General features: G+C 35.8%; 1 protein-coding gene across 2 annotated transcripts in view; it reads right to left on the reverse strand.

Moving 5' to 3' along the window:
• f13a1b (coagulation factor XIII, A1 polypeptide b) overlaps positions 1–17189 on the reverse strand; it is a 21962-nt gene continuing 4773 nt past the window's right edge. For both annotated transcript variants that reach the window (XM_084107360.1, XM_084107359.1), the window contains exons 2-15: positions 16239–16502; positions 14906–15094; positions 10983–11231; positions 10730–10848; positions 9833–9940; positions 7980–8157; positions 6263–6401; positions 4021–4124; positions 3740–3828; positions 2900–3053; positions 2549–2824; positions 1413–1573; positions 720–856; positions 1–339 (exon numbers count right to left, since the gene is read on the reverse strand). In XM_084107360.1, the coding sequence (XP_083963486.1) occupies positions 198–339; positions 720–856; positions 1413–1573; positions 2549–2824; positions 2900–3053; positions 3740–3828; positions 4021–4124; positions 6263–6401; positions 7980–8157; positions 9833–9940; positions 10730–10848; positions 10983–11231; positions 14906–15094; positions 16239–16491 (2298 nt within the window). In that variant the 5' untranslated portion in view covers positions 16492–16502 and the 3' untranslated portion in view covers positions 1–197. The remainder of the gene's footprint in view (positions 340–719; positions 857–1412; positions 1574–2548; positions 2825–2899; positions 3054–3739; positions 3829–4020; positions 4125–6262; positions 6402–7979; positions 8158–9832; positions 9941–10729; positions 10849–10982; positions 11232–14905; positions 15095–16238; positions 16503–17189) is intronic.

A 17189-nucleotide genomic window follows, 5' to 3' on the forward strand; every position in this document is an offset into this window, starting at 1 on the left:
TATTTATTTTATTTTAAACCTACGGCTATAAGAACATATTAATTGTAATAACTGTATTTTTGACTAAACATAATATAATGCACTGGTAACATGCTTTAGTATGTTTATAGAGTACATGCTATGCTGGAGTTTATATGGTATTTCTCTTTGGTCAAAGACTACAGATGTGTGTTTCTCAGCTTCATCCTCTGTGGCGTTCATGGTTGTATGGTGAGCTCAGTCTCCCCGTACACCTGTCTGAGCGCAGCACAGTCTAGACTCGCCATCAGTTTAGTAGAGCCGGCCCGGCGGGGACTGAATGTCTCCGTCCACGTTATAGAGGTGCCTGGAGAAATCAGACTGAAAAACACATCACACACACACACGTCAGAATGACACAAAACATGCAGTACGGACTTACATTCATGCATTTAGCAGATGCATTTATCCAAAACAACTTGCATTGTATTCAAGGTATACATTTGAATAGTTCATGCATTCCCTGGGAATCAAACCCATGACTTTAGAGATATGAATCTCACATAAAACATGTTCACGTCACATTTCACTCTTACAAAAAGGAACCGTTTTTTGCACCACACATTATTCTCAACAGTGTAATATGGTAATTTTAACATATATGTATTTTATTTTACTTGTATGCCTTGCATTTAAAATATATGTAATATGTACAGATATGTGCAATTTCGATGTAATGGTGTCGGTCTGACAGTGTTCACCTGTACTGCTTGTGTTTGAGGGCCATGATTCCAGGACCCTCCATACGCAGATCCACATTCTCCAGACTGAACTTAAACGGGTTGGTGAACTCGACTGACACATACATTTCCTCGCTCACTCTTGGAGAACCGGTCACCTATACAGAGAGACATAGCAAAGAGACGAGAGAGAGAAAGAAGAGAGATATGAACTAGTCTCTAGTCTACCAGTAGAGGGCAGCAGATTCATTTACATTCAATTATCAAAAGCAACTTGTAGTCCATTCAAACTACATTTTGTCAGTATGTGTGTTATCTGGGAACAGAACCCAGCTAATATATATATATATATATATATAAAAACAAAATCTCAGGGGTACCTCAAGTAAATATGTTAGGTTAAAGGGGTTTGTCTGACCAAAAAAAAAGGTAATTTAACTTAAATTTAATTTAAATTAATAAGAGACCAAATACAGTTAATATGTTTAAACTTATGATATCAGTAAACTTTAAATTTATATTGTTTTTATAATGTTTTATTTGTATATAATAATATACAAGTATAATAATATGTTTGATTAAAAGGTTAATAATCTTAAAATTATTTTTATTATCTATATTTTAGCTTTTTCAGTTCCCTCATCAACGGCAGTTTGGGAAACCCTGGTTTTAATGTAAATGAGAGGTACAGTAACAGTAATAGTAATGCCTGACCGTCACTATGAGTTTGGGGTTGTGCATTGTGATGACTTTCATCGCTGTTATGATCTGTCCCGTCTCTTTAATCTTTCCTGTAGCGATGAAGTGGATGTTTCCCTGTTCCACCAGTTTGTGCATGTAGTCCTCGCCGCGCACAGACACTTTCTCCTCCTTACCTATCGCCAGCAGGGGGAGCATTAAAAGCATGAGTATAGATCCAATCATATTACACTCTCTCCTAGGGCTGGGTTGAAAATATACATTTCTCGATTTTAATCAAATCTCCTTTCTATGTACTGATATCGTTTCTTTAATCCCGATAAATTATCTTTTATTTTATTTGTAGCGCGCCAACCAACCAATAAATTACAATAAGCTTTGTGCAGTTACTTTTGATGTGAAACAAAGTCTTAGCTTTCAAATTCTGTCAATTTTATTATGAATTTTACCATTTTGGCACTCTTCAATGTTAGCGAGGCAGATCGCTGTTCAAGCGGCACTTAAACCAACAGTTACAGCTCCAAATAAACATGAATGAACATCAGAAAGTATGTTAAAAGAAAAGGTACAACTGTGTTTCAACCACAGAAATACATCAATAAAACGGCTTGTAAACAATATGCCACGTAACATTACATTTACCTTTAGAAAAGCTGTTCAATGACCATAAACTCAATAGTAAGAAAGAAAAAAGAACTCTAGAGAGGAGCATTTTTCTAAATATATGCATTAAATATTAATTATATTTTTTGTTCTTCAAAATGTAATGTGTGTTTATATAAATCTGTCATGAAAACAAGTTATGACAGCCACTGTGTAAATGTTTATATTTTTAAAAACCGAATTGGAGTAGAAACATAATTATGTCATTATTACAATAACGTATTATAACAAGAACAGTAACAGTTTGTATACAAATCAGGTGTTAACTTTAACCTTTAAAATGATATTAATGTACCAACTGACATTATTCCCTGTATAGTTTACAGCATTAGTTGAGATTAGTTTAGATTTTTTTTCCTTGACATGCACTGTAACTGATAAATATTCACATGAATCGATATCAAAACGAGATCTTTAGCAAACTTGTGAATCAATATTGAATTGAGAAACTGGTGTACCCAGCCCTCCTCTCTCCTACGTGTACTCACTCTGCAGTGGCTCTAGTTTCACTCTGGGTGTATTAAACACCACCTCGCCGCTCGGGACTCCGGTGTAATACACCACAGTCCCGATGATGTACACGTCTGCACTGCGCCGCTGGTCGCTGCGGTTGTTAAACTGCAGCGTCACGTTAAAGCTGTCCCCTACGCGAACATCCAGACTGAGGATCTCCACATCCACATCACCCTTAGGAAGAGAGGATTTCTCCCTCTGACAGCCGAACTCCTCCGCTTTCTCCAGAACACGGCGCTCCTCTGGGCTCCCTGAGGAAAGAAAGGTTTAAAATGGAAGTCGATCCTGGTTATCTGACATTTACATCCAAGAGCAACTTCTCTCACCTTCAGGAAACTTGTATTGATTGGTGATGTCTCGACGCCCATCGTGCAGCACGGCTTTGGTCAGAACCATGCGGCCCACGTGAGAGGTATTGACCTTCACCGCGTCCAGTGTGCCATCTTTATGTCTACGATAAAAGACCACGTCACTGTTCACCTGCAGAGAGAGAGAGATAGATTAGGTGGATGGACAGACGGACAGACAGACAGACAGACAGACAGACAGATAGATAGATAGATTGATCGATCCCTAAGGGTTAAAAGCAAAAAGGACTCCTTGACCTGGTATTAAGATGCGTTTTGGTCGATCGGATCACAAGTGGACGATGCTAAATTCAGGTGTAAACGGGTCTAAAACGGTTTGAGCTCGTCCACTTTCAAATACTTCCAGAGGTTGTGGAAAACGCATTCGACCGGATTGTCGGCTGAAGACCCAAGTTTGGTTTGAAGATGAAAAACGTATCAAACACAATGTTCTCTCACCATTCCTGATTTCTAACACACACTCACAGCGTTCGGCTGGTCTTGTGACTGTCAGAGCAGAAACTAAAGCTGATGATCTCTGTGTGTTTTTCTGTCATCTCCGGTCGCGTTCATATGTAAATTGCGTGAGCTTATTTTGTCCATTAGATCGAAAGATCTAAAAAAAACACAAACACTTCCCGCCCATAGACCCTCCCCTCGAAGAAAGCAGGACAGAAGTGGATGAAAGTGGACAAAAGAGACGGATTAAAACACCAGGTGTAAACGAGAATGTGTCTCCCTCGTCTACTTGTGATCCGATCGACCAAAATGCATCTTAATGCCAGGAGTAAACGGGGCCTGTCACATGGCTTGCATTACCTCAGAGAAGACAAAAGGGGCATCAAACGGGTAGCAGATCTGGCCGTGTTTAATGGCAGCTACTGATGCAGGACCGCACCTGAACATACCTGACAGAAGAACAGCCTCAATGACATCACAGAACAACAAACAGATGCTGTGTGTGTGTGTGTGTGTGTGTGTGTGTGTGTGTGTGTGTGTGTGTGTGTGTGTGTGTGTGTGTGTGTGTGTGTGTGTGTGTGTGTGTGTGTGTGTGTGTGTGTGTGTGTGTGTGTGTGTGTGTGTGTGTGTGTGTGTCCTACCATCACTTGTCTCCTGTGGCGTAGCGTCCACAACCTGCCATCCTCCAAAGCCAGAGGGCAGATCGGGTCTCGCCATGTAGCACTCGTTCCAGCAATGATAATTCCTGCAGATGAAAATAAAGCAAGTCATTTACTGCATAAGCCACATTCAGCCTTGGGGTAAAAATACTGCCAAAATGAACGAAAAAAGTTCCTCCTCAAGTTCAAGATAAGTGGACAAAAAAGCCTTGTACAAATCATGGGCGAGGCTAGCCCCTTCTTAGGGGTGCTTCAGCACCCCTAAAAAGGAGCTCAGCACCCCTAAAACTTGGAGTAAGAAATGTTGTTATTCTAAAAATTTTGTTCGTCTTTGACAAGGTTAAATAATGTTCTTCATCTTCAATCCGCAGCAGCGCCAAGCAGAGCGCAGGTCAGAAACAGAGGCGTGTGTGTGTGTGTTTGTTCATCTGAGCCTCATTGGTCTTTCACTTCTCGTCAATGTCAGAATATTTGAGATGACCAATCAAATCAAAGTAGGCGGGCTTTATGTTCACAGAAGCTGCTGAGCGCGAATTTTACATGGAATTTTAGCAGCACGACTGACGCTTCAGTTTATAGTGCGAGTTAAGATGTAAGTAGCTAAACTAAACATTTTATATTTGACAGTTTTTTAGGTCATAAATGTTAAACGAATGACAAAAATAATTAGAAAACTAATAAACTTTTGTCTATTTTCGCCATTTTGAGCTGAAAATGGGCCTATATAACGTGTAATTATGTCATTGTGAGGGGACAAGAAACATTAACAAAGCCGTTTTCATAGGCACAAGATTAATAATGCATGTGTACATGTTGAGAATTAATATAATACAATTTGTAGCCTTCAGTAAATTAAAAAAGTTCAGCTTTAGGAGGGGAAGAGGCAGGGCAAGATCAGGAGACTGAGAGAAAAAGACAGAGTGATGGAGATGAGGAGAGAGCGGGTTTTAAATATATTTCTTATCCTTTTTTGGCCTTCAAATGTCTTGAAATGCACATATCAGAGAAATAAAAATGTTTAACCCCATAACAACCTCAAATTTATGACCTCTTTGATTATAAAGCCCTGTCTACGGCCATGTATTAGGCCTAGATCAATAATGAATGTGTACATATTGTGAATGAATTTAATAAACTTAGTTACCTAGCTTTTCTGGTAGCTTTGTCTGAGAAAATGATTCATAAATCAACCTATCAGTTGACCCTATGTTTACTTTCTTCACTGACAGACAAAAATGAAAAGCCTATATCAGTCAAAGCTCAGCTTTAGGAGGGGAAAAGACAGAGCAAGAGAAAAACAAAGAGAAAAAGAGTGTGATGCTGATGAGGTGTGAAAAATAAACAGCTGCTCGCACATGGTTTTAAAGCTATTGTTATCCAATTTTTTTGGCCTTCAAAACATCTTAAAATGCACATATGTAGATCAGAGAAATCAAAATTTTCTCGGGGGAGCATGCCCCCCAACCCCCCTAAATACCTCACATTTGGGACCTCAGTGATTATAAAACCGTGCCATATGCATGTTACTGGATGAATGAATGAAACTAGTTAATAATGAGCATTAGACCATAAACTAACTTTTTTTTTCCCTCACTGGGGGCTGAGCCCCCCTAAAATGAAAATCCTAGAATCGCCCCTGGTACAAATTAAAGTGAAATAAAATGAATGAACTGTGTCAATTGCAGCATTACATCATGATGCAGGGCGCAACTATTATTAAAATATCAATATTATGCAATTGTGTTAATAAATATGTGCCATATATAAAACATTTGATCCAAAACAACGAATTTTTTGTGAAATTGAAATTCGTATTTTTTCCTGCCAAATGTGTTACCATGACATGTTGTATGTAATTTTAATTCATTATACAATTTTAACTCATATTTAGTAATGTACTTAATGTATAATGCATTGTAAAGTTATTCATAATGTACTTTATAAAGCATTATATCTTTTCATAAATAATTATAACCAAAGTTAAAATGCACTATAATATTTGCAGATTCTGAAATGGGTTGTTTGTCATGCTCAATGATTAAATAAGTATTATACTGTATTATAACTGTGTTTAAAATTATTCACGAGACCACACAATGCTTTATAAGGTGCATTACAAGACATAGCATTAAAATACTTGTATAATGCATTATCTTTATAGGCTTTAAGTAAAGTGTTACCAAAAATTGTACTGCTAAATTGCAGGCTGTAAAAGAGCACAAACCAGATGGAATCCTTGGTGCGATTCCGGTCCAGTTTTCCGTTTTCGTCCAGAATGATGTCCATCTTCAAGTTTCCGTCATTGTCGTGGGCGGAGAAGAAGTTTGTCACGACCCTGCTGGGGATCCCGAGACTACGCAAGACTGTGGGGAAGAAGGAGATGATAATTAATCTCATTACACAGCTCTCTGAAATGCTCGGTTCTGATTGGTCAGTTATTCGCCAATAATGACCGTTGTCAAAAGCAATGCTTTATAATGATTGTTTTGTGCACTGTAATGGATTTTAAAACATTTTCTTATCAAATCCCTATTTCATGACCCCTCTGTTATTATTTAGAGACCCAGAAAAAAAAAGTTTTTTGAATTTAGTTTTTTTCCATGTCATCACACTGTTTAGAGCACAATAAACAAATGGTAAAAAAACATTTTTTTAAAATAATATTTTATTCATACGTTATGCTGTGTCCTCTGTAGTGGACGCCAGGACTAAGTTGTTTAAAAAATAAAATGACATGAAATTATATGTATAGGCAAAAACAATGGGATTTTTTTTTCAATCACCAATAAATTTTGGGGTTTCAGGATTTTTTCAACCAAAATTTGTATAAAGATTATTCTCAACTATGTTATGAAAGAAATAACGGAATGAATTGATACACCATTTTACTTTATGCAATATGTGGGTAAAATGGCCATAAATTAATATTCGCATTCAATGCAATGCATCTATAAACTGTATCTAATTTGCACATTAATGTGTTCTTGGAGCAACATTTAATGAAAAAAGAAGTGTAATAATTGGAGTAATAATTGGCAACATTTTAATAATAATATCTAATATTTCATAGGAATATTGATGTATAATTTATTTCCATATTCACTTGTTGTGTCTCACAAAATGCCTGATAAACATGATTTAAGTCCTGGTGTCCTCTACAGTGGACACGTTTGAATTCAAAGCCCTGTTCTGTAACAGAAAGTATTTTTTTTATTTGAAACCCCTTAACATTTTCCTGAGATGTTGTTTTATGAAATACAATTTGAAAAGTAGTCCAATTTAAATTATAATTACAATATATTATCATATTTCCATAAGAATGCTACATTTGATCACTAAATTAATGTCAGACATTTTTAAAGACCAAGGAGAAGTTGTTTTCATGGTGAAACCTCCAAACATTTGGTATCTCTGAAAAGTCCTGAATGTGCTCTTTACAGGACACCCAGGTTGTGTCATGTGACATGTATGATGTCAGAGAAATTCACTAAAATATAATGTCCACTACAGTGGACAAAAGTCTATTCTTGGGTCCCAGGAGGATATGGTGAAAAGCTGTGTAATAAGTGATATGACTATACACTGATATGAACTTGTTTGTTGGTCTAGGCTCAAAGCTGCTGGCTAGGAACTCTTTTCAGTTGTGGAAGCTTTGTGTTGAATGAGCTAATAAAATAGTTAAACTCAGATCAATATTTCGTGTCTAATTATTTACTTATGTGGCGTGTAATAAGCTTACATCCAATACAAGCTACTACAATGTAATGTAATAAGCTAATACATCCAGCCGGTTGTTTCCCCTTCAGGGTGATACAAGACCTGATCACCCTGTCAGGGTTTCAGCGATAACAACCAGCTGGATATACATTATCCCTTACATATAGACCGGAGATCATGTGACCTATAAATGAACGTCTTGTCCTGTTGAAGTGAGCTCTCACAGGTGTTGAAGACAGCAGCGTAGACCCAGCACTGGCTGTAGCAGACCGGCGTTCCTTTGGTGCTGGCGTAGTCCAGGAGGATCTCCACGCTGCCGGTCCAGGACGTCGGCGGGACGCCGTACGTGTAATCTCCACTCCAGTTTCCCACCAACACACCGTCGTCATCACGGGAGTTCAGCTGTTTTGAGCCAGGGAAGAAGTGAGCTCAACAATGACTTCATGAAAGTTGAAAACGATATGTTTTTTTGCCAGTAGCACACATTATAAATCATCATGTGGAAATTTTAAAAGGCTATGTGTTTTTAGTATTAAAGGTGACTAACATAAATGTGTGTACACAACCACCCTATAATAATAAAAATCCACACACTCCTCTTTTTATTCCCCCTAAATCATAAGCGGTGTCTCAGAACAAGCTGTTTGCAGATTCTAGCAATGTGATGTGAGAAATGCCTAAGCCCCACCCACAACTTCTGACGGACTCCGCCCTATTAGCATAGACCCCGCCCTCAGTGAGCTGTACACAGTCCGCCATGTTTATCTCCTCGACCAGGGCATTTAACAGCAGCGTTCAAGTAAGAAATGTATTCCTTTTAAAGCTACTCCCTAGTGAAAAAAAGTATACATCATTGTATTTGAAATATATTCCCTTTTTCAATAGTACATTGCAAATATACTAACAAAACATTTTACTATATTTAAATATATTAAAAGTATATTAGCATCACGCTTTTACCTGTTTTCACAATACAACTTTTAACACATTTTAAAATAATTGTACTTTCGTATATTTTCTGAAAATATATTTTAGAAAAAATTATACTTAAAGTGAAAATTCTGTTTATTTTTTAAAAGTGTATTTATTTGCACTTTACTTAAATATATTTTAGGTATATTTTTTAACTGTGTGCTGGAAATGATCATTGTAACAATGCATTGAAAGTATACTTTCAAAATGCATTATAGTAGCCAATAGTATATTGTACGAAGTATTCAATTTGTTTATTAATGTGCATTTGTTATTGAAGACAAAGTGTGCAATTTGTAGTATTTGGAATAAGCCAAAGGTATTATTGAGCATATACTTTTTACTCAAATATAATAAACTTATGGTATATTGCTTGTGTGTTTCGAAGACACTCATAATGAATTTGTAATGTACTTGTAACACAAATAAAGTACACTTCAACATCACTAATCAAGCATGTAATTAGTCCCTACACAGGCATATACTTAAAGTATACTTGAAGTTGTTCCAATTTAGCACACAAAAGTACACTAAATACACTTAAAGTTATGTTTTACTACAATTTAATTAAAAATAAAATATACTTAGTACAAAATTAGTTGTTCCAAAATAGCACACTTCGAGTTAACTAATCATTGACACACTTGAAGTATACTGAATTAGTCTGGCTGCAAGTTTACTTGTGTTTTTTTCTTTCACCAGGGCTAGTTATTCAATAAAGAGCAGTGAGTGATTTTCTGTTTTTCTGCTGTTGTTTGATTCATATTCACAGCAGTAGGTACTGCATTTTATGCTGCTTTCTTCTGCTCCTTTAATACACAGATCTAATGTAGCTACACATGCGGTTTCTTTCCCTGCTGTTTACGTTCACAGACATAACCAACTGTGTTTATGTGAATAAAAGTATTATTTAAAAGTTATTTATCTGTCAAAATATGACAGTTCGATGCTTTACCGTTAACTGTGAACATTTACGTTATAGTCCAAGTCTGGCACAGTGAAGCTCAGTTCCTCATAAGATGGTAAGCAGTAAGTGAAGGGGATCATTCAGCGTTTTGGAAACTGTAGCTGTAGTTTCTCTGGTTCAAGCGTGTCAGTTTCTCACCATGGCCGAGGCGATGCGCGTCACTTTAATGACGTCACCACGGTTGGACAGCGGCATGTCTGCTTTATCCAGAATGAACAGACAGGCATCCAGGACACCAAACTCAAACTAAAAAACAAAACAAAAATACAGAAAATTGCAATATTTCTATTCATAAACATGAAAATATTCTTACAGCCTTTTAGTTATAATTAAGGATGCACAATATCCCTTTGTCATCACATATCAACACTCACTTAAAATAATTAAAAAAATACTATAAAAAGTTGTACTTATAAAGTTGTGCATAAAATCACTTGTTGAATATAAAATTGTTTTTTTAATACATTTTTACTTTATAGTATAGAATTTTGGTAACAGTTTACAATAAGGTCTAATTTGTTACCATTAGTTAATGCATTAACTAACATTAACAATGAGCAATATAACTGTACTATTTCAACTGTTGTGAATGTTAATCAATGTTAATAGATGCAACTTTTGATCTTCTGTATGTATTATGTATTAGTAAATGTTAAGATTAACCTTAACTGAGATTAATAAATGCGGTAGAAGTATTGTTCATTCTTAGTTCATGTTAACTAATGTTAACAAATAAAACCTTATTGTAAGTGTTTCCAGAATTTTTATATTGGTCATTAATCAATTATCATTCATAACATTGAACTAATTATTGGTTTAATCAAAATTGCTGCATATTTTATAATAAGAGCATACTTAATAATAAATAAAGGTCATAGCGATTTTTCACAGAGATTAAATGTGTCCCAAGTATCTTTTATAAATTGTGTAGGACAATGAATGCAGCCACTCAGTTATTCCTGAACATTAGAGAAAAAAGTGCAATTAAACACATTCATTTGAACATTTAAAGAGCATAAGGAAGCCGAAGCAAACCTGTCCGTAGTTCCAGGCCCGTTCGGACACATCGTCATATGCTCCATGATAGATGATCCCCAGCTCGTTCATAACACACTCTTCACGCTCCTCCTCATCATCCAAGAACACGGGATCAGCTTTCAAAGAAACATCAGTTATCATGCATCACATCTTTTTTTCCTTAACACATGCACACAATTTCAATGTTTCAAAAACAGAACCTAGCCTATATAATATGGGTTCTTCTCCCAGAAAGAAAGAAATGTAAAACCTGATGACCACGGGTTAAAAAGGATGTAGACGTCGGTGCTCGGGTCCCTCCTGGTCCTGCGGATGCCGTAGGGCGTCACCACACCGATATATATCAAGTACTTTCCCACAATGCACTCTGGTGAGGGTGTGATGCCCATCGTGACAACATTGTCGCTGGTCTCTACGACCCGACCCCTCCAGAGACTCTGTCGATCCGCAGTGGGGAAGACGGGAATGTAGGTGCCCTTACTGTACTGAGGACTCGGCCCTGGTGCACAACGACAATCACAGCAAAATATTAGCATTACAGGCTTCATCATTATGCACAAATATATACTACTGTAAGATTGGTAACACTTTACAGTAAGGTTCATTAGTTAACATTAGTTAACTACCTTAGAACTAAGCATGAACAATACTTTTACATCATTAATTAATCTTAGTTTTAATTAATTTCAACATTTACTAATACATTATTAAAATCAAAGGTTGTATTTGTTAACATTAGTTAATGCACTGTGAACTAACATGAAGAAACAATGAACAGCTGTATTTTATTAACTAAGATTAACAAAGATTAATAAATACTGTAATAAATGCATTGCTTATTGTTAGTTCATGTTAGTTTATACATTAACTAATGTAAACTAATAAACCTGTAAAGTGTTACTTTAAGATTTTTACGGGGGAAAAAAGTTCTTGAAAGATGTTCACCAAGGCTGCATTTATTTGATAAAAAAACAGTAATATTGTAAAATATTATTACAATTTAAAATAACCGTTTTATTTAAATATATTTTAACATTTAATTTGTTCCTGAGATACAGTCACACATGATTCAGAAATCATTCTAATATGTTGATTTGCTGTTCAAGAACAAATGTCTTATTATTATCAATGTTGAAAACTGCTTAATATTTTGTGAAAACTCTGATGCATTTTTCAGTATAATTTGATGAACAGAAAGTTCAAAAGTGCAGCATTTATTTGAGATAGAAACATTACAAATGTCTTTACTGTCACTTTTAATGCATCCTTCCTGAATAAAAGTAGAAATCTTACTGACCCCAAACTTTTGCATGGTTGTGTATGGCAAAGTCTGTTCTGAGCAACTATGTTTCCTCAAAAGGTTTGCCTGGTCTGTTTGTTAAAATCATTTTCCAGTAAAGAGAACCTTGCTCAACTAGCCATCAAGCTGACTTCCTTCAGCTCGTGTGCTCAGTTTCCTTAAATATCAGTTGCAATGTGCAAATATCTGGATGTGTAAATATTATCAAGAGAAAAAGAGAAGTACACAAGGTTTTGTCACTGAAGGGAAGTGTGCCAACGAGAAGGGAAAGTGTTGATGGTGCTCAGAAGTTGCAGAACAATGGCATCTCTTGTGAAATTTCTTTGTCAAATACATCCAGAAAATGCATAGTGAATTACATTTAATGCTGTGCTGGACAATATGCCTCTTTAAATAATTCTTAGGTATTGCAAAAGGAGGAAACTGATCATTTAAGCAGAAGGAAGCTTCAAAAAACATGTACGCTCTTAAAAATAAAGGATCCAAAAGAAGGGCTTCACAGCGATGCCATAGAAGAACCTTTTTTGGTTCACTAAAGAACCTTTCAGTGAACAGTTCTTAAAAGAATACATTTTTTCTTTTAAGAAAAGGTTCTAAAACCTTTTCTACTTTAAGAAGCTTTTGTGGAATGGAAAGATTCTATGAATGTTAAAGGTTCTTAATGGAACCATCAATGCCAATAAAGAACCTTTTTTAAGAGTGAAGAATGCTTTAATAAAAAATGGAAAGACTATCAGATTACCACTTTGAGATATAGTGCACTCATTTACACAATACTCGATTTAGACTAATAAACAATGGAATTTTGACTCTTTGAAAAAAGTAAGTTTTTTTTAACGTATTTAAGTATTAAAAGCGCTGATCTATGACCCATATTTATTGTTTATTCTTGCCAGTACTAGTCATAATGACTAGTACTGGCAAGAATAAACAATAAATATGGGTCATAGATCAGCAGTATTAAAGATTAGTGCAAACATTTAATATGTATTGATCTGCAAAAAAAAGCAAACTTTTAAATGTATTACCAAAACTAATTGTACATAATACTGATTATTATACTTCTTATAAACTTTTACAACAGATCTAGTTCACAAATAACTGACAGTCGCACACCTAATTCTTTTTCCTTTTTTTTCAATTTTTCATTTCATTTTTTTTTTCATTTTTTTTTATTCTTTTCATTTACAATAATCAGTCCTAAAATTTGGGATTAGTAACTTACTTTTTGCGCTACGACAATATCCTGGTTAATTTTTACCTAAACACTGAATCAGTGAGTTGCAATCGGATCAGTTTGATTGTAAATGAATCATTCGGTGCGATTCGTGAACCATTTCAACAGGTTCATTGGAAAGAATCATGTTCATGTTCTTGGGTATTGGGTGGCGATTTCTTCAGTTCGAAATAGCGAGGAACGAAATGTTTTCCCTGCTTATAACTGTTATTCGGATATTATTTTTAATAGTCACCTTTTTGCAGATCATTAGTTATTTACATTTTTGGTAAACACTGCATGTATACATTAATATATATCAGTTTGACCCATTCAGGCCGATTTGTAGACCAAGTGTGAAGTAAGCGTTATCAAATTGAAGGATTAATCAGCCAATCACAGTGAGGAAGAGAACATGATAGGCGGGCATTGACAGGGTAGTGAGCAAATCCTAGCCTTGTGTCGTCTTACATGATGTTATGCTTTGAAATGTACTGAAGTAAAAGTTTCCCAAAAGAAAAATACTTAAAGGAGAGATACTTGAAATATCAGTAACTAAGTAAAACTACTTCATTATTGTCCACCACTGGGAAAAAGACTTGTGAACCAGAGGCGGCTCGTCAGGGGAGGTAAGGGAGGCCAAGCCTACCCAAAACTTTGAAGTAAAAATGGGAAAAGGACGATTTAATGGTAATAAAATTCTCAGATATTAATTTCATGTCTCAGAATGTGTATTTATTGTTAGTAATTTCCCCTCTGTAAGAGTAACCACCGCAAGGCTCTTCCCCGAATGTGCAGAATCTGCGAAACGCGATTAGGAGTGTTGAGAAAAGTAACATGGCATGGCAGAGGAGGCTAGCCTCCCTTGGTATAACAACCAATCATTGACGAGATGTAAATTAGCCTACGTGATATTAGTTTGTACTGCTACCGCTAATATAACTATGGAGAGTAGAGATTTTGAATATTTGATCGTAAACAAATTTAGTAAACTACCATTCCAACGCTATCTCACGACCAAATCGTACGAATTCATTGAGCGAGTAAAATGTGGCTGATTCGTATGAATTTGTACGACCTCACTCATACGAATTCATATGATTTGTCTAAACCCCAGTGACGGGTTGGTTTAGGGGCGGGGTCAGGGGTAGGTCATTCATACGAATTCATACGAATTGGGCAACTCGTAAAAAATTTACGATTTAGCAAAAATCTTACAAATTCGTATGAGTGAGGTCGTATGAATTTGTACGAATAAGCCACCTCGTAAAATTTGTACGAATTGGTAGTGAGATCGGGTTGACCATTCATACAACAGCTACAAATTAAAAATGAAGGAAGACCCCATGTCTAAGTTGGAAATAGGCTATACAGCAGTCAGCTTCACTAAACGACACAATGCGAATGTCCTTTTAACACGGACATTTAAAAGGACAGAAGGAAGGATTTTTGCTTCAAGTGATAGGCTAGGACTAGGTGAGTATATTTATATTGTCTTGATTTATGTGTTGTTTTCTATACATTGTCTGTCTATAAGTGACCAAAAATCCATTTTAAAGCAGTTAAAAAATTTAATTTTGTGTGCCTCCATTTAAGAAACCCACCATTCACCATCCACTGTTGTGAACATGTTGAGCTGAATTCTCTGAAGACTCACCTATGACAAACTCAAGTGCAAACTTGTCTTCGGCCGGTTTGTAGGGCCGATTGAATGTGATCTTGATCTGGAACTCTTGAGCCCGACGCACGATGAGGAAGTCGCTGGAGTACAGGTGTGTGTGGTGCTCTTGTTTATTGAGCTCTTGAGGACGTTTCAGCACATCCACGTCCCAGACATCAAGATACTCTGGGGGACAGAAACTGGACTGTCAACACGTTAAAGGCTCAACCATCAATTAGCCTTTTTTAGAATAAATACTCTACAAAAACAGTGGCATGACTCTCACAGAGAATGTCTTTCATTCTTTATCTCTGGGGGGTTGAAGGGAAGAGGATGAAGATGTTACAAGATAAAAGTGGTGTGCTTCCTGCAATAAATGTGAGGGACAAGAGCTCACTGTTATGTTGGGATATTTTTCACTGGAAAAATAATGGTGAGTGTTATTTTAGTATTATTCATATACTATTGTAGTGTTTATTAATATTTTTATTAATCTATTAATATTTTCAATTATAGTTTACATTTGAACAATTTTGCTATGTGCTTATTTTATTTATTTGTAAATATTTTATAATTCAATTATTTTTATATCAGTTTAAGTTTAGTACTTATTTTTCTCAATTCCTAATTTCTTATATTTAATATTTATATTTAATTTTATTTCAGCTTTATTTCAGGTTTTAGTTAACAATAACAACATTGATAATAATGACATCATATTTAAGTGAGAGACATCGCTTTTTTAAAATTAAGTTTCTATTACAGTATTTATCTCCATTTTATTAAGCTGACACTTTGTCTAACTCAATAGTTCTGATTTGGGACAAAAATAGAGATACATTTTACACAGACAAAAATGTCAAGAATATTATATATTGATGATATTAATATGTATTGCAATAACCGTAAAATATTCTTAATATGTAATTTATAAAAACGCACACCAAATAAAAGGGGTACTACTAAAATTTACTTTACATATAATTTCTTACAGTGACAATATTTACATATTCTAGCACTTTAAAATTACCATGAAATCAAAATGGGCAATTCTAATTTTTTAAGGAATATTGCAGTGTTTATTATACATTATTTTTCCGTGCACATTGTTTTTAAAATTCGTGCCTCATAATGTTGTATATAAACTCTTGCAGTGACATCTCTTTTCTTCTCTGATGAAGAGGGCGGGGCAACCTGTCAATCATATGAGATCCACCAATAGCAAACCACACCCATCCAATCAATCCCCCATGGATAAAATCAACATTTATACATTTATTCCTGTTCGAGACGAGAAGCCGATAAAAAGTACAGATGTTCTCATTCTCACCATTGAGTGGAGGTGGTCCTCTGGGCATTAACATGAAGGGCTCAAACTCCTCCACTTTCCCCTCCTGTTGATTAGAGCTGGCTTTGGCTCCTGCACTGCGCCCGCGGTGGGACACGCGTTTGGGGCGTACGGCGGGTGTGGCGGCGGGTGTGGCGGCGGGTGTGGCGGCGGGTGTGACGGCGGGTGTGGCGGCGGGGGGCGGGTTCTCTCGGGCCTCTTGATCAGCCATGGCGGGTACTGGAGTGGTGGCCATTACACTGAACTCTATGAGAAACAATGTAAACCGGTCAGCTGCACACATCGCATACAGACTTCAATGATAAAACAGTAAAAGAGCCTCTTCTTTTGTTTACACATCCATGCATTTTTATAAAATGTTGCAGGAAGGGTGTCATTCATGGCATCTGTTTTGCATTGAGGATGAAGCACTGCATGCACACAAACAAACTCAAAGCATGTGTTGCTGCACAGTTTTATTGCAGGATTTGGCCTTTCTTCCTTTGATTTATAGCAGCATATGAAAAGTCCAAAGTAGAAACGTAAGCTAGACTAATGAGGAAGATGCAGTTTGGCTTTTCTTTCTTTCTGTCATTCTTTGAAAAAGTGGCAAAACTTAAGGTTTAAGGTTTTAAACATTAAGGTTTCGTTATAAACATTAGTTAACTGTAACAGTTAACGTGAACTAACAATGAACAATACTTCTACAGCATTTATTAATCTTAGTCAATGGTAATTTTTACATTTACTAATACATTTTTAAAATCCAAAGTATTTGTTAACGTTAGTTAATGCACTGTGAACTAACATGAACAATTCGATTTACTAATTAAGGTTAACAAATATTAATAAATGCTTTTAAAATATATCGCTCATGCATTGTTAGTTCATGTTAGCTAATGAATTAACTAATATTAATAAATGAGACCTTAATTTTGTCACTGAAAAAGTATT

The sequence above is a fragment of the Abramis brama genome, assembly GCF_963993115.1.
Source record: "Abramis brama genome assembly, chromosome: 3".
Classification (NCBI taxonomy): Eukaryota; Metazoa; Chordata; class Actinopteri; order Cypriniformes; family Leuciscidae; genus Abramis; species Abramis brama.